Below are 24475 nucleotides of genomic sequence, written 5' to 3'. Positions count from 1 at the left end.
ATCCAGTATTCTTCTTCTTCTTAATCTGCACTTTCTATTGAAGCAAGAAAGTAAGTGTAAGTACTATCTTACTTTGTGCCAATTCTTATTCTACCTCTTCTTATAGTTAATGCATCTTATCCTGTTATTCAATTATAAATTCCATCTCCTGGTTGTCTCATGGACCGTGATGCATCTCTTTTGCTGATGTAGTGCCGCTGTATTTGGAATTTGGCCACGGTGCTGGTACATACTCTTTTTAAAAGGCGCAGTGGGATCTTTTTTTCCCCCATCAGCAAATGGTAGCAGATAATACATCCAGCATAATTTTTCTGCAAAGGATGGCACGCTCATTGAAGTGGCGCTCGGCCTGCGAAGCACCAGAGTGACAGATTGAGTCTGGTTGAGAATTGAAGCCAGAGTGGTCAACTCAAAGCTACCCTGTTCTGAGCTATCAATACCTCTGTTAACCCATTTTGTGCCAATATTTATGACTAATCATCAAAAGATCGTCAAATCTGTGTCAAACTCACTCTTTTTTTTAACAACAATTTTGTACAGTATCAGACTGTTTGTACTGAAAACATTAATACAGATGTCAACCTGGTGTTGGCTTAACGGTTAGGGTGCTGGCTGGGGATCCTCGGAACCTGAATTCGAATCCCGGTGCTTTGTTGAATTAATGCCAGGGGGATTGACTCAGCCTGTCATCCTTCCGAGGTTGGCAAATTGAGTACCAGCTCATGGGTAATTGAGGCTGATATTCATCAGCGGCACCAAACGCACCTCCAGAGAAATGATGCAACCAACAGCCACAGGCTGCATACAAAACAACAACTAAATATGACTAAAGTGAAAGATTGTAGTTAAAAGTAAATTTGATGTGTTTACCTATACCATCTAGTTTCGCTTACGATATAACGGGTGACCATGCCTATGTTCACAGGTGGCTCCACAATGAGTTACCTCCTAATACAAGTCCAGTATTAACGTTTACACCTCTCGATATGAGAAGAGAATAGTGCAAAAAACAAACAAAAAAAAAGCCAAAGCAGACATGCATTAGGACGTTATTCCTCTTTTACTGTGAGAAGCGATGTCAACCATGTGATTTTCCAAATATTTTGTCCTTTCATTTGGCACGTTTTGGCTTGGTGTATTTGTAAGGATTTGATTGTGACAGATGGATTCTCATCCCTATGCCATGTCCAATGTATGGAAACTCAGGAATATGGAATACAAATTTCCCATTAAATCATGAGGCATCTCAAATTCTAGCGAAGGGGTCATACTTGGTAGAAATTCTAGACGTGTCACTGGACCATCTCATCCTCAACAATTGTGGTTCATAAGAATATTGAGTGCCTTGTGTTTGCATCACAATTATGTTTTTTTATAATGAAATTTCATCACAAATGATCCTTTAAGTTTGAAAAAATTCTTTTTTCATACCAGGAACCCAAATGCATTTGTTTCACCATCTCTGAATACAAAATGAAGTCGTATTGTCCATAGAGTGCTGCATTTATAAAATGAATTCCAAGTTACCAAAGAACTAAAACCTGAGGATTCATGAGGGTCTTTCATAACATGTGTGTGTGTGTGTGTGTGTGTGTGTGTGTGTGTGTGTGTGTGTGTGTGTGTGTGTGTGTGTCGTTGATTGTTATCTCTATATGTGGGTTTCAGAAGGTGGAAGAGAGGCCTCCCAGGTCTCAAAGTACCCACCTGTGTGTATGTGTGTGTGTCGTTGGTTGTTATCTCCATATACGGGTTTCAGAAGGTGGAACGGAGTCCTTCCAGGTCTCAAAGTACCCACCTGTGTGTGCGCATGCGTGTGTGTGCGTGTGTGTTTTTTGGTGTGGATGCATGTGTGTTTTTGTGAGTGTGAGTGTGTTTGTGTGTGCGTGTTTGTGTGTGTGTGTGTGTGTGTGTGTGTGTGTGTGTGTGTGTGTGTGTGTCGTTGGTTGTTATCTCCATATGCGGGTTTCAGAACGTGGAATGGAGTCCTCCCAGGTCTCAAAGTATCCACCTCCCTTTGTGTGTGTGTGTGTGTGTGTGTGTGTGTGTGTATGTGTGTTTTGTGTGTGTGTGTGTGTGTGTGTGTGTGTGTGTATGTTTTTGTGTGTGCATGTGTTCCTGAACTTATCCATAGATTAAAACAACTAGTCAGACATATGCTAACACAGGGAGCTACAGTTAGCAGATTAAAACAAGTTTTCTTTAAGATCATAAAATGACACCAAATATAATTAATGAAATACAATATGAATAGTAAAAATATTAATGAGATATTTATTTAAATACATTATCAAAAATATGAATATATATTAAACCAATTTCAGTTGTTGCTAGGAGACAAGGCAGCATGTTAAAAAATTGTTGTACGTAACTGTTTGAATATTTGAATAACAGTTTTATCCAGAAGCCTGGTGTTGGCTTAGCGGTCAGGGTGCCGGCTTGGGATCCTGAGTTCGAATCCCGGTCGATCGCTGAATTAACGCCAGGGGGGTTGACTGAGCCTGTCATCCTTCCGAGGTCGGCAAATTGAGTACCAGCTTACTGGGATGAATGATCACGGTGTGTACACCGTATCCCTGCGCATCGTAAGAGCGTGACCAAGGGTTGGCGTCAGGAAGGGCATCCGGCCATAAAAACATTGCCTCAAACAGGGAACCATGATTGTCATGGGGCCCGCAAGGCTAACCCCCGCTCTAGCGGGGAAAATGGCCTTAAAACGATCATTCATTCATTCATTCATTCATAGTTTTATCCAGATGGTGGGTGGTTGTCCTGGTCGGTGGACATGTTATATTTAAGGTAGGATGTGCATGATTTAATATATTATCATATAATAGAATATGTGATGGGAGTTGTAACTATGTGATAATATATTAATTCCTCTGGAGAATAAAGTTTGGTTAGTGATGTTGCATTGATGGGTTGACTGACTTCCTGGAGGCAACTGAGGTTGTGGATCTACTGATGTAGATAATCTACTGATGTGGATCCATGACCGAGGTTGTGGATCTACTGATGTAGATAATCTACTGATGTGGATCCATGACCGAGGTTGTGGATCTACTGTTGTAGATAATCCAATGATGTGGATCCATGACCGAGGTTGTAGATCTACTGATGTCGATAATCTACTGATGTGGATCCATGACCGAGGTTGTGGATCTACTGTTGTAGATAATCCAATGATGTGGATTCCTGACCGAGGTTGTAGATCTACTGATGTCGATAATCTACTGATGTGGATCCATGACCGAGGTTGTGGATCTACTGATGTAGATAATCTACTGATGTGGATCCATGACCGAGGTTGTAGATCTACTGATGTCGATAATCTACTGATGTGGATCCATGACCGAGGTTGTGGATCTACTGTTGTAGATAATCTACTGATGTGGATCCATGACCGAGGTTGTAGATCTACTGATGTAGTTAATCTACTGATGTGGATCCATGACCGAGGTTGTAGATCTACTGATGTCGATAATCTACTGATGTGGATCCATGACCGAGGTTGTGGATCTACTGTTGTAGATAATCTACTGATGTGGATCCATGACCGAGGTTGTAGATCTACTGATGTCGATAATCTACTGATGTGGATCCATGACCGAGGTTGTGGATCTACTGTTGTAGATAATCCAATGATGTGGATCCATGACCGAGGTTGTAGATCTACTGATGTAGTTAATCTACTGATGTGAATCCATAACCGAGGTTGTGGATCATCTGATGTAGTTAATCTACTGATGTGGATCCATAACCAAGGTTGTGGTTTGACTGATGTAGATAATAATCTACTAATGTGGATCCATGACTGAGGTTGTAGATCCACCGTTTGGAGAGGTCCTGGGCTGAAAGGATCGAAACCTCGAGGGAGAACGGTGCCCAGCTGATGATCGGTGCGGTCGGGAAACCATTCAATTGCTTACAGGTTACGGTTCTTGCTTTAGGTAGGGGAACTATGTTTGAGGTTTACAATTTAAATAAAGTTGAATATGGGACGTTGTGAAATTAACATAATTTACAGCAATCCGTTCAATTATATTGAAGTTTAGGAACAACTGAAACTGTATAATTAAGTGTGTGTGTGTGTGTGTGTGTGTGTGTGTGTGTGTGTGTGTGTGTGTGTGTGTGTGTGTGTGTGTGTATGTATGTGTATGATAGATTTGTGGTGAACAGAAATGAAAAAAAACAAGATGTGCACGCAAGTTGCTGTTATCGGCTGCCATCTCCACACATGGGTGGGTTTCAGGAGGTGGAACCAGGTCTCAAACTATCCGTGTGTGTGTGTGTGTGTGTGTGTGTGTGTGTGTGTGTGTGTGTGTGTGTGTGTGCGGTTTTTTGATATCATGCAAAAATCTCGATGAGGTTTTCATTGTGAGCTATAAACATAAATGTCTTGCCCATCTCGTGTGAATTTCTCCGTCATTTCCATTGGAATCGTAAGGATGAGTGAGAAGTAAATAAGTGATGGTAAATTCATCATGCTCCAGGTCGTCAACTCTTTCAGAGTTGGGGTATGTAAAATATTGACTTAAAGGTCTACTGAGGATGTGTATGCTAAAAGGGGGGGAGGTAAATATACAGTAGATGGGCAGGCAGGATGACAATCTAAAGCTATAGACAACCTTCTGTTACTTAAAATTAGTTATTGTGCGTCATAAAGCCTGTGGGGAACAAGATAGAGTGTTTAACAATTCAGAGAATGAAGTAAAAATTGCAAAAACAAATTAGATATACTCTTTATGCATAAAACAAATTGGAATAAAAAAAAAACATTTTTAACTTAAGCACTCATATGAAATCACTCCAAAACAGCCCTTGGTGATATGGTCATCGATTGCGCAAAAATAAAAAATTAAAGTAAAATATCGACCCAGTTGGAAGCAGCAAAGTATAAATCTCCCAATTAGTGGAATTGTGGCACATCTGCTCCTTAATAAGAGGCTATGGTGGGATAATAAACAAAAGTTTAAAAGTGGTGGAGAGGGAGGAGGTGAGTACCAAAGTAATGTATTTTCCATGTAAAGCACACTTTCTCTTCCACATCACGTTTCGTTGTCAGCCAGCATGCTACTTCCTATAGAAATGGAAATTAAACAAATCGGATTGTTTCACCTAAACTTAAGAACTGTTTTGGTTGAAATTTTCTCTCGTTTCCCATCTGTATCACCCCGTTTCCATATTAACGGTTGATATGTTACACGATGTTTCATGGTTAGTCCGATTGCATGTTCTGCATTATATTTATTTTCTTCGATAAATTTTAGAGTATTTTCTCCTTCTTTTCTTGCTTTTTTAAATCTCCTATTTAGTAAAAAAAAAAAATATTATACAACAATCCACCATTTACAGTGCATTCAGAAAGTATTCAGACCCCTTCACTTTTTTCACATTTTGTTATGTTGCAGCCTTATGCTGAAATCGTTTAAATTCATTTTTTCCCTCATCAATCTACACTCAATACCCCATAATGACAAAGAGAAAACAGGATTTTAGAAAGTTTTGCAAAATTATTAAAAAGAAAAAACTAAAATATCACCTTGACATAAGTATTCAGACCCTTAACTCAGTACTTAGTTGAAGCACCTTTGACAGCGATTACAGCCTCGAGTCGTCTTGGGTATGACGCGACAAGCTTTGCACACCTGGATTTGGGGATTTTCTGCCATTCTTCTCTGCAGATCCTCTCAAGCTCTGTCAGGTTGGATGGGGACCGTTGGTGGACAGCCATTTTCAGGTCTCTCCAGAGATGTTCGATTGGGTTCAAGTCAGGGCTCTGGCTGGGCCACTCAAGGACCTTCACAGAGTTGTCCCTAAGCCACTCCTGCGTTGTCTTGGCTGTGTGCTTCGGGTCATTGTCCTGTTGGAAGGTGAACCTTCGGCCCAGTCTGAGGTCCTGAGCACTCTGTTTCAGGTTTTCATTAAGGATATCTCTGTACTTTGCTCTGTTCATTGTTCCCTCAACCCTGACCAGTCCCCCAGTCCCTGCTGCTGAAAAACACCAACCACAGCATGATGCTGCCACCACCATGCTTCACCGTTGGGATGGTATTGGGCAGGTGATGAGCGGTGCCTGGTTTCCTCCAATACATGGTGCTTAGAATTGAGGCCAAGCAGTTCAATCTTGGTTTCATCAGACCACAGAATCTTGTTTCTCACAGTCTCAGAGTCCTTCAGGTGTTTTTTGCAAACTCCAAGCGGGCTTTCATGTGTCTTTCACTGAGGAGAGGCTTCCGTCTGGCCACTCTGCCATAAAGCCCAGATCGGTGGAGTGTTGCAGTGATGGTTGTCCTTCTGGAAGTTTCTCCCATCTCCACACAGGATCCCTGGAGCTCAGCCAGAGTGACCATCGGGTTCTTGGTCACCTCTCTTACCAAGGCTCTTCTCCCCCGATTGCTCAGTTTGGCCGGGCGGCCATCTCTAGGAGGAGTCCTGGTTGTTCCAAACTTCTTCCATTTAAGAATTATGGAGGCCACTGTGCTTTGGGAACTTTGAATGTAGCAGAATTTTTTTTGTAGGCTTCTCCAGATCTGTGCCTCGACACAATCCTGTCTCTGAACTCTGCAGGCAGTTCCTTCGACCTCATGGCTTGGTGTTTGCTCTGATATGCATTGTCAGCTGTGGGACCTTATATAGACAGGTGTGTGCCTTTCCAAATCATGTCCAATCAATTGAATTTACCACAGGTGGACTCCAATCAAGGTGTAGAAACATCTCAAAGATGATCAAGAGAAATGGGAGGCACCTGAGCTAAATTTCAAGCGTCATAGCAAAGGGTCTGAATACTTATGTCAATGTGATATTTCAGTTTTTTTCTTTTTAATAAATTTGCAAAACTTTCTAAAATCCTGTTTTCTCTTTGTCATTATGGGGTATTGAGTGGAGATTGATGAGGGAAAAAATGAATTTTAATGATTTCAGCCTCAGGCTGCAACATAACAAAATGTGAAAAAAGTGAAGGGGTCTGAATACTTTCTGAATGCACTGTATGACTTATCTTCTACCCTTTTTTCCCCTCTTTCAGGAAAAAAAAAAAAAAACTTCTGTTTGTCACATGACAACGTGTTAATTGAACCCATCATATTACAGGGTCTGTGCGGAGAAATTGCTGGGACAAGCTTGGGTGTTGTTAGTTACCGAATTTAACAGTGGGTGTTGTTAGTGCAAACTCTAAGAGTAAGAGAGCTGCCAATTAAATACTAATACTGGAGGCATCTCACACATTTATATTCCACCTACATTAGTCATTTTACGTTGTTTCATTTCAGGCCATCTGTCCAACAGGAAGAATAAAACACAACCAAAGTTGCTTGTCAGTCAAGAAATTGTTCAAGTGCAAAGTGAATAAAATACCGTGTTTTCGTGGACTTCAGCCCTGTACCACAGGTCCAGCCAGCATGGTGAGCTTGCCTAACAAAACCTCTGTTGTTATTATTTTCACTTCAGCAGAGTGAGCAAAAGAAAATTTAGTCGAGGAACAAGAATAAAGTAGAGAAGGTGTGGGATAAAACTGAGTGAGAAAAGATTGGATGACGAGTACCAGACGGATAAATAGGAGAAGATAGTAAGAAGAAACAGCAAAATAAAATATGAATGCTGATGCAGGTGAGGATGAAGATGAAATTGGAAGAACAGTGGGTGAAAGAAGCAGTGGTCAATCGAGTGAGGAATGAAACTACATGAAAGGAAAAAAGGCCAGAGAAGTGATGAGTATGAGATGTGGGTTAGGGTGAGATAAACAGAGAGGCTGGGGTTGCGGTACCTGTAAGGGGTTCGGTAGAGGGCGTGCTGCCCAGGGTGAGGGGGTGAGGAGGGGAGGTGATGAGCGGCAAGTCTGGGTGAGGCAGGAGGGAACAATAAAATAAATAGACAAACAAATAAATGAATGGGAAATAAAACAACTCCTGTGATCCACAAGTTTTGGAACTGATTTTGAATTCTTATTTTCTTCAACAAATCAGTCCTTCAACTTATTGATCACAAGAGAATGAATAATAATCACAACAATCATAAACAAAAAAATGAATGTATACAAGCTCACAAAAACAAACATGATGTTATTTAAAAAAAGAAAAAGAAATGAAAAGCCCCAGAATCTGAATGTCAGATATGGATTCCACACAACCTTTCTCTACTTAGTTGGCATTGCCCAACGTTTCATTCAATTATAGTTCCTGGGCAGTAATTAAAAACTAGAGCTTCCAGGGAAGCAGAACTCAACTGAACTGACTGGACAACTTTAAAGTAGGTCAGTTGTCTGTACTAGATTTGACTTAAGATAGCAACCTACCATGTGTGGTAAGAGTCTCACACACCAAGTTTGATCAAAATCCATAAATATTTGTGGACGTTAAAGTCTTAACGTCGTTTTGGAGCTGAAAACAATATGGCGGCCTATGGTGGCCATTTTGTGACGGATCGGGTTGGAATGCAATAGCAACCTACCTTGTGTGGTAAGGGTTAAACATTCTAAGTTTGATCAAAATCTGTTAATATTTGTGGACGCTGGAGTGTTAACGCCGTTTTCATGACCAAAAACAAAATGGTCGCCTAAGTCCGCCATTTTTCAACGGATCGGGCTGAAATGTAATACCAACCTGGTCCTTGGGGGTAAGGATGCTGCATGTCAAGTTTGATCAGAATCGGTTGATATTTGTGGACGCTGGAGTGTTAACGTCGAAAAGTTAACGGACGACAAACGACGGACGCCGGAGGGTTCAGTATGTGATGAACTCAACTGGACGGTAGTCCAGTTGAGTTAAAAATATAAAAAATTTGATGGACTCCCCCACACCCACACGGAACTCCTAGATTACTTTAACTCGTGTAGGTTAATCAAAATGATATCTTTACTGTTTTAATTTTAATTACATCCCAACTTCAACACAAATTCAGCTTGTAACATCCCCAAGCTCAGCCTTTTAAGTCAATCACTCCCTAATTAATTAACAATGAAACACTGCAAAACTCACTCACCATCTCTACACAATTTGTTCCCCAGATTGATTCGAGCAGCTCTGAATGTTTCTCACAATCACAAACTCGAGTTTTAATCAAAACCTGTCATCCCAGACACACCAAGGAATAATGCCCCCCTTTATGTGCCGCACCTCAACATCGGCCCTATCTCATTCTTACATTCACTCACAAATGGATCCACAAACAACACCACCACAAACTCAAGCAGGAGCAACTACAAATAGGGCTTCAGAAAAAATACAACCTACACCAGAAATGTAACCACAGACGAAACTAGAATAGCATTCAGTAGAGCGCATACATCTGCTCGGCTAAACAGTTTACGTTTAGTATCCCACTGATAGGCCAGATCTGGATTCGAATCTTCACCAAAATCGAATCAATTTGTCCTTGTCACACACCCAAACTGTCCACCAAGTTTCATCCTAATCCATCCATAACTCTTTGAGATATTGTGCTATATATCGATTTTAGAGCCCTATCACTCAATGGTGAAGAATCACTTAAAAATCATCGGATCCGGATCTTCACCCAAATCTAATCAATTCGTCCTTGTCGCATAGCCAACCTCTCCACCAACTCTCGTCTGAATCCGTCCACAACTTTTTGAGATATCCTGTTCACAAACAGACAGACAGACAGACAGACAGGAAGGAGTGAAAACATAACCTCCATTCACCTTTGGTGTCGGAGATAACTACAAATTAAATCACAAAGTAAACCTCAAACTTGAATCTATGGAGGGTGGTTCAAGGTTGATGTGACTTTCTATTGTAGAACAATAATAGGACATTGTCAAAGTTTTGTACGAGCATACCCAGCTAACACAACACCGTTGGGCCAACGTTGGACCAACGTCAAAAACTATAGCCCAGCCAACATCGGCCCGACAAAGTTAAGTCTCAGGCGACTAAATGGGGGACCGACCTTTGATGGGAGGGTGGCACGACGTTGGACCAACGGTGTTGTGTTAGCTGGATATTATTTACCCTGAGCAAGTTATACAGGAAGTGACATCCTCGCTGGTCAAAGCATTTTGGGTAAAACCAAAATGGCAGCCAACAGTCAAGTGGGCTGTGGAAGTCACATAGTCATGTGACTGTCATTAAGTTCATTGTCAAGGGGAGCATCCAACCAGCTGGAATTCACAGGAGACTGTCTGCACAGCTTGTTAATGTCTTTCACATAGTTGTGTGTTCTAATGGTGCAGCAAGCTAAAAAAAAATTGCTGCAAGTTAGTGAGTGATCCTGTGCATTCTCACCTGTCACTCAAGTAAATGTTAAAATGTGTTGAACAGCTATAATTTTGGAGAATAGCTGGATTATTACATGTGAAATTGCAGAGGATTTGCATGCCAGTGTTGGAAGTGTGGAAGCAATCATGAATTTGCAAATTCAATGAAGTTAGTGTATTGAAGGCATAAGACCTCATGTTTGATCAAAAGGCGATTCGTGCAGTGGTCATCGCAACAGAGCTCCTGGAATGCTGCCGGAGAAGGAATCAAGGAAATGATTCCTCGAAGATTCCTCATGATGATGATGCTCCTGATGCTCATTTTGCCGACCTCAGAAGGACGACAGGCTGAGTCAACCCACCTGGTGTTATTTCAACGGCATGACAGGGGCTCACACTCAAGACCCTAAGATCTTAAGCCAGTCACCTTAACCGTTAAGCAAAGACCAGGCTGAAGAAGACTGCGACTTGTGATGGTCGTGGTTCCGTCATGCCGGAGTCGAAGTAAACCAGCATTCAATGGAGATATTCTTTATCCCAACCAACAAAAAGATTCAAGGTCAGCCATGAGCCAGGAAGTTTATGGTGATAGTGTTTTGGGGGCTTAATGATTTAATCCACGTGGAAATTCTTGAATATATGAAAAGCATTAATTTACAGTACTACGGTTTTTTTTTGTATACTGAATCGAGGCTCGTGAAAGAGCTAACATTTATTTCACAAACAAATCAACCAGACAAACAAAATATACAAAAAGAGGGAGCGGAAGACAAGATGGGGAGAGAAGGGGAAGCACACAACCACAACATTTGAGAGCAGGGAGAAGTGTGGGAGGGAGAGGGCTTGGGGGCAGGAGGCGTGGGATGGGGAGGGGAGGGGGTGGGGGGGGAGAGGTATAAAACACAAGGGGACCGAAATTAGCGGGGGTAGAAAAGATCAAGATTTTGGTTTTTTTTTTTGTATACTGAATCGAGGCTCGTGAAAGAGCTAACATTTATTTCACAAACAAATCAACCAGACAAACAAACGTGACTTGTTGTGGAATATACAAACGAAGGCCGGGAATGCTCTCAGAGCATAGCTTGTGATTACAGTACTACTAATTCTAGCGGATATGGGTTGTGAAGATAGATATAAGTCATCCCCCATTCAATCCAAACATGTCACTTTGTGATTCTCATCTCTTTGGACCACTCAGAGAACATGTGTGGCTTCTTCCTCTTCTTTTTTATGCAGCAAAAGGTTGCATGGTAGCATCACTGGCTGTGCCGCTTCTGAAACAACCTCTGTAGATTGGAGCAGGAACTTGGATATTGGACAGGGTGCTGGCGATAACTTGCCTAGACTTCATGAATATCGTGGGATCTTTAATGTCCACCAACTCATGCCGGCAGATGTCACACCAAGTTTAAGGTACAACCGAGGGATGGCAATACAGGCTAAACAGCTCTTAATGGTGAGTGGGTATACCTCTAGGGCCTAGGCCATCCTGCCAGCACTGTGTGGCATTAAGTCGACGAATAATGACATCAAACCAGATGTCCTGAAACGGAAACAGTGTACCTGTGCCAAGTATCTCCCCACCACACCACCCTCACCCCACCGCTGCCAACTCCCCTTACTCCCCCACTTTAATTTCAAAACTCCACGTCGACCTTTAACTTCTATTACATAAAGTAAGCCACCAAACTCAACCTCAACAAAATTGTAAACTTACCCACAGACTAAAACACAACTTCAACTAGAACGGAACTCGGTAGAGCGCACACCTCAGCCAGGCTGAACAGTTTACATTTCGTATCCCACTGATAGGCTGGATCTGGATTCGTACCTGAACCGAAATCTAATCTGTTTGTTCTTGTCACCTATCCAGCTCGTCCACCAGGTTTTGTCATAATCCGTCCAAAAGTTCTTGAGATATCATGCTATATATGTCATTTTAGCCCGATCTCTCAATTGTGAAGGATCACTTAAAAATTCTCGTCTGAAGAATCACTTAAAATTGTCGTATCTGGATCCGTATTCGGATCTTCACCAAAGTCGAACAGATTAGTGCTTATCACACACTCAACTTGTCCACCAAGTTTCGTCCGAATGCGTCCATAACTTCTTGAGATATCCTGCTCACAGACAGACAGACAGACAAACAGACAGATAAGCAGACAGACAAACAGACAGAGAGACAGACAGTCAAACTGACAGACTGACAAACAGACAGAATGACAAACAGACAGACTGACAAACAGACAGAGAGACAGACAGACAAACCGACAGACTGACAAACAGACAGACTGACAAACAGACAGACAGACAGAGAGACAGACAGAGAGACAGACAGACAAACAGACTGACTGACAAACAGACAGACTGACAAACAGACAGACAGACAAACAGACAGAGAGACAGACAGAGAGACAGACAGACAAACTGACAGACTGACAAACAGACAGACTGACAAACAGACAGACAGACAAACAGACAGAGAGACAGACAGAGAGACAGGGCAGTCAAACTGACAGACTGACAGACAGACAAACTGACAGACTGACAGACAGACAAACAGACAGAGAGACAGACAGAGAGACAGACAGAGAGTCAGACAGAGAGACAGACAGAGAGACAGACAGACAAACCGACAGACTAACAAACAGACAGACAGACAAACAGGGGTGTAAACATAACCTCCGTCCACCTTTGGTAGTGGAGGTAAAGGTAAATAAGCTATAAGGTAAAGGTAAATAAGGTAAATAATAAGGTAAATAAGGTAAAGGTAAATAAGAGCGAACTAAGGGCAAACCCATACATATATAATGGCAAACTCAAGCATACATTCATTCACCAACTCATTTAAAACGTGATTCATAAACGCAATCAGATTTTCATTTCCTCTCTATCTGCACAGGATCACTAGATCACTTTTATTCCAAGTCTAATTTGCCTCAACCCGGATATTGATCAAACCGATGAGAATGTGTCATGCTTTCCAGCACATTAATATACCAAAGGGTCTTGAAGGATAATAGTTTTTATCTAATTTCGAACGGAAAAAAATAAAATAAAATAATAAATAAATAAGGTAACCCTCACACAACAACGCATGTCATTTGAAAATACTGAATTTGACACAAGGTGACCAGTTCAGAAATTATGAATAATTAACTCAGCAAGCTCTTGAAAAATTAACATCACCCTGTGCAAAAAAGGAAGATGCAAATGCATGGCATGGTTATACGTGAAATATTATGCGTGCAGTGCGCCAATTATGAATTTGAAATGAAAAATGGAGGAAGGTGAATGATGTGATGAATTTTAAGGAAATGCATAGAGAGTAGAGGAAAAGGAAAGTTGTGAGAAAGAGGAGGTAATTGGAGGAGAGGACAACCTGAGCTCGATGTTTGTTTTCCAATTGAGCTCTCAGCTTTCAACCTCGTGATATTCACCAACAAACTACCCAAGTTATACGTCTTCATTTCATGATAGCCCCACATCAGGTGGATCTCTCTCACCTGGCTATATATCATCCGGATTCCCAGGTCTAACATATCCACTACTCTCAGCTCCTCATCGTCTAGATTCTAACTTCAGGCTTTCATAACCAGATGATGTACCCCCACTGCCAGACTCCCTAAATATATGGATTCCCATCACTTGGGTCACCACCCTGAAGATAGCCACCATCTTTATTCCCGCAACTACGATCCCCGCTCCAACTGCCTGACTCTCCATCACTTATCTCCCCATCCTCCGACTTCCTTTCATTAACATTCCATGCCTGGCTCCACAGCTCCCCATCACCAGGCTACACATCACCTAACTCTCTCCCACACACCTCCTATCTAGCTGATCAACTCTCAGGTCCTTCCATTCCAGACAAATTGAACATGCGTTTTTATCATGTTCATTATCTACACTCCTCCCACCTCCCCTAACATTTTTATAACTGTCTGATACTCCCTTATCAACAACGTTGTACATCTCCTAAGCTTTGTCTGTGTGTGAATTTAATCACTTTTCACATAGACTTATATCAAGCATAGCATTTGTACATGGACATATACTCGTACAAGGCAACTCAGACAGAAAATGATCATCTGGTCCCTCCACTCAAGCACAATGTACATACTGCAACAACTTAAGTGATGACAGCTGCAGATAGTTCACGATGAAAGTGAGAGATCTTCACAAGGCATCACCATGGACCACTAACCAAAGGTGCAGTGTTCAATTCACCATCTCACTATAATTCACCAAATGTCCGTCCGTCCGTTCGAAGGTACCGCAAAAACGGCTCAACCGATCGCAACGATATTTTGGGTGGGTATTCCTGGGACCCCTGGGAGTAAAATAGGCTATTGTAGCGGCTGCCGCTGGGGTTTCACAATCGCCTTGCACCTATCAAGGACGCGGAGCGATCACCATGCCGGGCTCGTCCAGGACGCCCGGGCAGGCCCGCGCTCAACTTGCCAGGCCTCGGTCGGGACGCCCGGGCATGCCCGGGCATGCCCGGGCAGGCTCGCCCTCAACTTGCCAGGCCGCAGCCAGGACGCTGGGCCACGCCCCCTGGCGCCGGGCCTGGGCAAACCCCCTGGGTTAATAGATATATATTGCTGACCGATAAACGGGTTTTCAGAGTGCCTGAGTGTTTGATTTCAATAAAGCAACTCAGATGAATTCCAGCTTTTTGTCGCGTCCATTCTTCTGATCGACGTGGGAGCCCCAGCTCCTTCATTGGTGACCTATCGACATGGACACGGCAGTCGCCCTTAAACTGCCTACCTTCTGGGAGGCTCACGCTGCGGTTTGGTTCGCACAGGCGGAGTCCCTGTTCGCCCTGCGAGGCATCACGGCCGACGACACCCGCTTCCACCATGTGGTAGCTGCGCTCGGGTCGGCTACCGCAGCCCGCGCCCTGAGCCTCCTCGAAAGCCCGCCAGCCGCTGACAAATACGGCGCGATTAAGCAGCTTCTCCTCGATGCTTTCGCCCTCCCATCGGCGGAACGCGCACGGCGCCTGCTCGAACTGCCTGAGCTCGGCGACACGCGCCCTTCCGAGCGAATGGACTACATGCTTTCACTGCTCGGCGAGCACTCTCCGGCATTCCTGTTCCGGGAGCTGTTCCTCCGTCAGCTGCCTAACCCAGTACGCCTCGCCCTGGCAAGCACGACGATCACAGATCCCCGGGCCCTTGCCAGAGAAGCCGACAAGATCTCCGCTGCAGGACGGCGCATCGCAGCGGCGACATGGGACCCACCGCCGTCCGACGCAACAACCATGGCGCCCGAGCACCCGGCACGGTCGACGGCCGAACTGCCGACGCAATTGGCGGCCGCTCTACCGTGCCGACCACCTCCACCCGACCAAGCGTGGTGTTACTATCATGCCAGGTTCGGACAAAAGGCCCGGACATGCCGACCCCCGTGCACCTTCGGCAGGCCGGGAAACGGCCGGGCCGGCGTTCATTACCAGCCATGAGCGCCGGCCATACGGGCAACTTACTGTTCATCACGGATACAGCGTCCGGACGGCGCTTCCTGTGCGACACCGGCGCCCAACTGAGCGTCATACCCGCCTCTGACCAGGACAGGCAATCCGCGGTTTGCGGCCCCTCCTTAGTTGCGGCCAACGGATCGACTATCCGCACCTTCGGCCCGCGCAACGTCACCCTCTGCTTCGGCGGCCAACGCTTTGCTTGGACGTTTGTAACCGCCAACGTGCCCGTGGCTCTGCTAGGCGCCGACTTCCTCTGCGCACACGGACTGCTGGTGGACGTCCAACGGCGTCGTTTAATCAACGCTGAAACCTTCAGCTCCCTGGTATGCACATTGAGCAGCTCCGCGCCGACCGAGCTGGCATGCACCGTCCCGGCGGCGAATGAGTTTGCTCGCCTGCTCACGGAGTTCCCGGCCCTCACGCAGCCGACGTTTTCGGCCGTCGCAGTACGGCATGGGATCGAGCACCACATACCAACCACGGGCCCGCCGGTCTACGCCAGGGCCCGCCGCCTCGACCCAGCCAAGCTCGCCGTAGCGAAGGCCGAATTCGACGCGTTGGAGCACCTCGGCATCGTGCGGCGCTCCGATAGCGCGTGGGCCTCGCCACTGCACATCGTGCCAAAGCCGGGGGGTGGATGGCGCCCGTGTGGTGACTAGCGCCGTCTGAATGACGCTACCACCCCCGACAGGTACCCGATCCCGCATATCCAAGACTTCTCCGCCCGTCTGGCGGGACGGGTCATTTTTTCGAAAATTGATCTCATACGGGGATATCACCAGGTACCTGTCAGGGCGGCCGACGTCCCTAAAACAGCAGTCATCACGCCGTTCGGCTTATTCGAATTCTTGCGGATGCCGTTTGGTCTCAAGAACGCGGCTCAGGCGTTCCAGCGCTTGATGGACGGCGTGCTGCGTGACCTGCCGTTCCTTTTCGTTTACCTGGACGACATCCTCGTCGCCAGCACGTCCCGGGCCGAGCACCTCCTCCACCTCCGAACACTGTTCGAGCGCCTCAGCGAGCACGGCCTCATCGTCAACCCGGCCAAATGCCACTTCGGCACGACGGCCGTTGATTTTTTGGGCCACCACATCACCAAGAACGGGGCCGTGCCGCTGCCAACCAAGGTCGAGGCCATCACCACGTTCCCGCGTCCCCGCACCATAAAGGCCCTGCAGGAATTCCTGGGAATGGTGAATTTTTATCACCGCTTCGTGCCCCGCGCTGCTCACCTCATGCGGCCCCTCTACGAAGCCCTCCGGGGCAAGCCGGCCAAGCACGACATCGTCTGGTCCGCAGCAATGGATGCGGCCTTCCAAAGCTCAAAGCGGGCCCTCGCCGACGCAACACTGCTCGCTCACCCGGTGCTCAACGCTCCCATCGCCCTCACCACGGATGCCTCCGACTACGCGGTGGGCGCCGTCCATGAGCAATGGGTGAACGGGGTTTGGCAGCCACTCGCTTTTTTCAGCCGGCAGCTCCGGCCGAACGAGCTCAAATACAGCACGTTTGACCGGGAGCTCCTCGGTCTACACCTGGCCGTCCGCCATTTCCGCCACCTCCTGGAGGGCCGACCTTTCACGGCGTTCGTCGACCACAAGCCGTTGATTTACGCCATGGCCAAGGTCACGGAGCCATGGTCGGCCCGCCAACAGCGCCACCTCTCCGCCGTGTCGGAGTTTACCACGGACATCCGGCACGTCGCCGGCAAAAACAACGCCGTGGCCGACTGTCTGTCCCGGGCCAGCGCGAACGCGGTCCACCTGGGCGTGGATTTTGCGCTTATGGCGGCGGACCAAACCACCGACACCACGGTGCAAGCCCTCCGGGCGGCGGACACGGGCCTCCGCCTGGCCGACATCCCCTGCGCGGCCACTGTCCTGCTCTGCGACGTCTCCCAAGGCCAGCCTCGCCCCATCGTGCCCGTCACCTGGCAACGCCGCATCTTCGCCTCCCTCCACGGCCTTTCCCACCCGGGCCGGAAAGCTTCCCAGAAGCTGGTGTCGGCGCGTTTCGTCTGGCACGGCCTTCGTCGGGACGTCCGCGATTGGACCAGCGCCTGCACGGCCTGCCAACGGGCCAAGGTCCACCGACACACCCAGGCCCCGCTGGCACCTTTCACCGTGCCCGAACGACGTTTCGACCACGTCAACGTGGATCTGGTGGGCCCCCTCCCCCCGTCACGGGGGTTCACACACCTGCTCACCATGGTGGACAGGACCACCAGGTGGCCGGAGGCCGTTCCCCTCGTCTCCACCACCACCGCTGACGTGGCGCAGGCTTTCATCGCCACCTGGGTCGCCCGCTTCGGCGCACCGGCGGACATCTCGTCAGACCGCGGACCACAGTTCACCTCCGAGCTGTGGGGCGCGGTCGCCCGCAACCTGGGGGTCAAGCTCCACCGTACTACGGCCTACCACCCCCAAGCAAACGGGTTGTGCGAGCGATTCCACCGCTCCATGAAGGCCGCGCTCATGGCCGGCCTTCAAGACGGCGGTTGGGCCGACCGGCTGCCGTGGGTCCTTTTGGGCCTTCGCACGGCCCCCAAGGAGGACCTCCAGGCATCCACCGCCGAGCTGGTCTATGGCCAGGTGCTACGCGTCCCGGGCGAATTCGTGCCCGACGCTACCAGTCCCTGGTCCGCAGCTCACCAGCGCTCGGACCTCCAGGAGGCCGCCCGACGGTTTGACCCCGTGCCGACATCCCACCACGGTGACCCCCGGTCCTACGTCCCCCCAGCACTCCGCACAGCGGAGTATGTTTTTGTGCGTCACGACGCACATCGGTGGCCACTCCAGCCGCCGTACGACGGGCCCTTCCGGGTGCTGCGACGGGACGACAAGTCGTTCGTCATCGACATCGGCGGCAGGTCGGACCGGATTGCAGTGGACCGCCTCAAGCCGGCGCACGTGGACGTCGACCACCCACCACGGGTGGCCCTTCCGCCGCGGCGAGGCCGCCCCCCGTCCACGGGGCCCCCCACTCGACCGCCCACCACCTCACCGGACCCCCTCCCACGACCCGCCAGGGGTCGCTTCGGCCGGGTCATCAGGACCCCCCTCAAGTTGACCCTGCCGGTGCAAGTCGATTCTGGGGGGACGTGTGTAGCGGCTGCCGCTGGGGTTTCACAATCGCCTTGCACCTATCAAGGACGCGGAGCGATCACCATGCCGGGCTCGTCCAGGACGCCCGGGCAGGCCCGCGCTCAACTTGCCAGGCCTCGGTCGGGACGCCCGGGCATGCCCGGGCATGCCCGGGCAGGCTCGCCCTCAACTTGCCAGGCCGCAGCCAGGACGCTGGGCCACGCCCCCTGGCGCCGGGCCTGGGCAAACCCCCTGGGTTAATAGATATATATTGCTGACCGATAAACGGGTTTTCAGAGTGCCTGAGTGTTTGATTTCAATAAAGCAACTCAGATGAATTCCAGCTTTTTGTCGCGTCCATTCTTCTGATCGACGTGGGAGCCCCAGCTCCTTCACTATATTGTTTTTCCAATTTTTTCAAGTTTTCCAATTTTCCAGTTTTTCCAAACACGATGGAATAATATTTACCGATATGAACAGTGATGTGGCTTTTGTTGAAATTCTACAAATACTGTTTATTCTATGTACCAGGAGAGAGTAGATCGACTCTTGACGAACTCTTCCTATATAAACGTGCGGCTCCGAAGTAACACGGCAGCGTGTGCAAAGCGACTGAGAAACAGGTGTAGCGGCCGCTTCCGTGTTACAGATTCGGCGCGCACTCTTCACACATAAACGTGCGACTGAGAAAGACGTGTGGCGGCCGCTTCCGTTTTGCAGAATTCAATCTTTTTTCAAAATGGGCGCCATGTACTGTTTAGATTTTGATGATTTGCGTGTGATATGATTCAACGGATGTTTATATGAATCGTTTAAAATAAAAAAAGCTTTCAATTTCTGATATTTTGCCTTTTCATTTGGGCCTCCCAATTGAAGTCCCGCCCATAGGGCAGGTATCGTTGCTAGTAAAAAGTAATGTAATAAATAATTTATCATAACATACCAGGCAGAAAGCTTTAATTCAAATGAAGAGGATAATTAGGCTTCCAAGTCATAAGAAGAACCACCTTTGGAGGCCATTTTCCCCCACAGAGCAGGGGTTGGCCTTTTTGGGGCATCATGGTCCCATTTTTGAAGCAATGTTTTATGGTCGGATGCGCTTCCTGCCACCAACACTGTTGGTCGCCTCTTGTGACACACAGGGAATTACCGGTGAACTGGTACTCAATTTGCCGACCTCGGAAGGATGACAGGCTGAGTCAGTGAGTCAACCCCTCTGGCATTAATTCAGCGATCGACCAGGATTCGAACCGAGGATCCCAAGCAGGCACCCTAACCGCTAAGCCAACACCAGGCTAGTCATAAGCTAGAAGCCTATTGTTCTTGCTGGGATTATTATGGATTCTTTCCACTAGGTTTAGCCACACATATTTCTCATAAAACACCAAATCAATAAACTTGAAACTCCAGATCATTGCTCCAAGTTATCAGATGTACTGAATATCATTCAATGGTTGAAAGGCTAAGCAGCCATCTTAGATTTATGATTTAATTTAGTTTTTTCAGTTTTAAAGATCTTCTGCACAACTGCTGACCTGATTGAAACAAAACGTCAGGCACATAATCGAAGGCCTAGAATGCTTCAAGTTCATGAAGATCTCTATAAAATCTCTGAAATAAAATGCTAGGCAATGGCCAATAGAAACTGACTGTTTTGCAACATCAGGAAGTTGATGGATTTTGATGAACTAGGGCATGCCCGTACTATATATATATCTAAAATTATATCCCCCCCCTCTATTTACATGAAATGGTTTGGTCCATTCGCAAAGCCAAAGCGAACGGCTTGCGAGTACGGTGACAATCCCCCCCCTCTATTTACATGAAATGGTTTGGTCCATTCGCAAAGCCAAAGCGAACGGCTTGCGAGTACGGTGACAATCCCCCCCCTCTATTTACATGAAATGGTTTGGTCCATTCGCAAAGCCAAAGCGAACGGCTTGCGGAGTTTGGTAAATAAATCGCCGTAGCTCGGTAACTACTTCTCCGATTAATATGAAACCTTGAAAAGGCACATCCTCGGGTCCCCAGCAATATACCTGGCAAGTTTCAAGTATATCGGACCCGTGGTTGTCGAGAAACAGCGGTCACAGACAAACACACACACACACAGACACACACACACACAGAGATTACTGGAATTATAGATAGATAAAACTGATAAATACGGGTTATATGATATGTCAAGTATGCTTTGAACACTTGTGACTATAACCTATGATCCTTCTTCAGGAAACAAGATGGTGTGCATAGCAACTGGCACCTATTTAGACAAGAAAAACAGCTTTTTTAGGTTTGTCGTTATGCCGGTTTCAAAAATTCTAAACTTGAATGAGTCTCATAATTTCTTATTTTAACTCTAGGTGTTCCTTTTTAGTAACATTGAGAGTTCTTAGAACCCCAGGCCTTTGCTTGGAAGTGTATATTTAGGAAAGCAAGCAAGCAAGACAATGATAACACATCTGGATCTGAAATATTTTTTTCCCCTTTTTAAGGCCATTTCCATTGCTAGAGCGGGGGTTAGCCTTGCAGGCCCCATGACAATCATCATGGTTCCCTTTTTGAGGCAATGTTTTTATGGCCGGATGCCCTTCCTGATGCCAACCCTTTAGTCACCTCTTACAACATGCAGGGATACGGTGTACCTATTCTAAGCCGGGGCACACACCTACACATTCATCCCAGTGAGCTGGTACTCAATTTGCCGACCTCGGAAGGATGACAAGCCAAGTCAACCCCCCTGGCATTAATTCAGCGATCGACCGGGATTCAAACTCAGGATCCTAGGATCCCAAGCCGGCACCCTAACCGCTAAGCCAACACCAGGCTCACATCTCGATCTGAAAGAACAATCAAAAAGTGACAAATAATATGCAACTTCTAGAAATTTATGTTTAGCTTCAAGGCTTTTAGAAAAACCATGTTTTCACTGAAAGGCTGTCTACGTAATTATTACTGAAATGAAAAACAGATTTTGATCTCCCTCACCTCTCTTCTTCATAAACACACACACACACACACACACACACACACACACACACACACACACACACACACCTAACCTGCCATTGATAAGCTTCTCTAACTGCTGATTGGTGGTCTTGCAGTCCTGCACTTTCTCCAATATGATGTTGCTTCTGATCATTTGTCCCTGATCCTCAATGCCACGAGGTCAACACATTCGTCCAGCAACTCAGGGCCTTGTTACCATTCTTAATTATAAGCTCACTGCTCACCTTTATTTATTTTCTCTCATCTGCGGAATCATCTTCTTAAGTCTATCCAGTCTTGCTTTTCCATATACCCTCTAAGGTAGTGACCCATTGCCATTTTATGTTGGCTCCCTTGTCTACCAATCATATCTTATGTACTCACTGACCTTTCTATGTTTACCTGGAACTCCATATGCAATTACCTTGTTGTTGGCTGTCACATCGATCTGCATACTCCACATCCACCTGTACCCTTCTTCTACTTATTTCTACTGTGCGTTTACCTGAACCTCTTTTTATTGTTATTGTTTGTCCCTTTCCCGTTTGTCTGCAATGCTTATGTGCTCGTTCCTCTCTGTTACATTGTCTCTGTGTTGGCCTGTCGTCCTCCCACGAGCCTTCACTTTTGTATTAAAGAGGCTGATATAATTTTATTTTAATTGAATTAAATCTGAAATAGTGTGCACGCTGAATAATAGCGAAAATAATTTTGTGGTAGATACAGATCATTGCATGCAACACAATTTTTCAAGAATTGGAATCCCACGATTCCACAAAGAAATACTAATTTGTTGCAATTGGGTCGAGACCTCATTCTTCCAGTGGGCTTCTTAATTTGCAACACAATGAGCTCTTATTCGACAGCTATTTCACTTCCTCCTTCCAAAACATTAAGTGATTAACGAATTTATTTTTCAAGTTCACACTTTTAATTTCTTGCAATATTTTGACCCTATCTTCCTTCAGGCTACCATCTCTCAATTACAGCAGGTACACTCAGGGCAGAGTAAAAGTAAGGTTAATTGAGATGTAAATTAGATCATTAACACATAGTCAGCCCACAAATTACCCTTCCACTTTGAAATCCTAATGGATCCTGTAGTTCCTGTTAGGTTTACACTTAGCAGGTTGTTAGGTTTGTGTCTATTTACATGTGCAAACAGTTTGGTAAACAGAAAAGAACAACGCAAAAAGGTCAAATAAACATCACATTCTACAGGGTGAGACATAAGTCCCAGGTCAGGGGTTTAGCTGCTTATACAAGATTTGTTTATACTATGTATTTATACAGTTTTTTGTTTTTTTTTGGAAAAGTGACAATACAAATAATACATTAAACCATGATGGCAGACACCAGTCCATTTACAGTGGAAAGGAGGCTGGTAGCATTGGTGTGGCACCGCGAGAGGGGAAACACAAACAAGACAATGCAACAGGTGCAAGAAGACTTTGAGGAGTGTTTTGGAAAGGTAGGAGGTTGGATCGTGGTCCATCAAAAACCAGCACCATCAAAATCAAATCTTCATCTTTGGAGAAAAAAGGCAGTTCGGACTGGAAGTGTATTTTCCAGCAAGTGCAGAGGATGACCAAACATTCGTGATTTGGGAATTCAAAACATTAAAACATCAATTCTCAGATATCCCCAAAAAATCATTGCAGAAACGTTCTGCAGAGTTGGGTGTTTCGTATTCATCGTTACGTCACACAATGAAAGAAGATCTGCACATGAAACCATATAAACCAACTATCATTTGTGAATTGTCCGATGCAGATCATGAAAAACAAGTTGATAGCTTTTGTGGCCACCACCCAATCCTGACCTGACCACTTGTAGCAATGCTCTGTGGGGGTACGTCAAAGCTAAAGTTTCAGTACATCGCATGGCATCTGTTGATGAACTGAAAAAACGCATTCAGGAAGCATTTGTGACTACAACACACGGTATTTTGCGTCGGCTTTCACACTGCACCTGGAGAAAATTTATATTGTGCCATGACAATGGTGGACATCATACGGATGCACTCGTTGTCTAAGGAGGTATTGCAATTGTTGTATTACTGCAATATGTTATTATTACTCCTGTTATTATGTATTACTGGTATTACTGTAATATGTTATTACTCTTGATGCTTACGGCTCACCAAGGTAGATGGTATAAACAAATCTTGTATAAGCAGTTAAAACCATGTCCTGGGACTTGTGACTCACCTTATAGGTCATGAAATAAACCAAAAAGTATTTTACGAGATTTAGACTGGAGAAGTATAAGAACAAAATCATGGATTGAAGAAATGGCAAATATTCCCACCAACATCTCATATCATGTGAGATTGTCTGTTAGTGACCTCTTCTATCGATTAAGGAAACAGAATGAAGATCCAACCAACTAACTTGACATGTGAATAAAAGCACAGGTCCACTGTTTAGATAGACAAAGACAGGTTTCCACTGAGACTCAAGACCACAACTAAAGATCACTCTGTGGTCGCAACATCAGACCTAAGCCTTTGCCCAGGTGAGGCTCAAATCCGGTGAGTCGCTGAGTGACAACGTCACTCCCCTGCACCAGAGACCTCCGGCTGGATCCTGCGTCTAGAGCCATGTTACCAAGCGGATTGAAGTTCCAACTCTGGGCGAGTGCCGTGCTGTGGCAATCACCGTAAAGATCTTATCTTTGGCCAAGCTTACCATTCAT

At 46.1% G+C, this 24475-nt stretch overlaps 1 protein-coding gene across 7 annotated transcripts in view; it reads right to left on the bottom strand.

The window, feature by feature from the left end:
• LOC137433361 (cell adhesion molecule 2) overlaps positions 1 to 24475 on the bottom strand; it is a 372982-nt gene that overhangs the window by 23146 nt on the left and 325361 nt on the right. For 6 of the 7 annotated variants that reach the window (XM_068125694.2, XM_068125699.2, XM_068125705.2 and 3 more), the window contains one exon: positions 7763 to 7834. The exons of the other annotated variant lie outside the window; for it this stretch is intronic. In XM_068125694.2, the coding sequence (XP_067981795.1) occupies positions 7763 to 7834 (72 nt within the window). The remainder of the gene's footprint in view (positions 1 to 7762; positions 7835 to 24475) is intronic. 7 annotated transcript variants of the gene reach the window in all.

The sequence above is a fragment of the Myxine glutinosa genome, chromosome 1, assembly GCF_964187855.1.
Source record: "Myxine glutinosa chromosome 1, kmMyxGlut1.1, whole genome shotgun sequence".
In the NCBI taxonomy this organism is placed as follows: domain Eukaryota; kingdom Metazoa; phylum Chordata; class Myxini; order Myxiniformes; family Myxinidae; genus Myxine; species Myxine glutinosa.
Note: the sequence above shows the minus strand (reverse complement) of the source record. Positions and strands in the feature narration are given on the sequence as shown.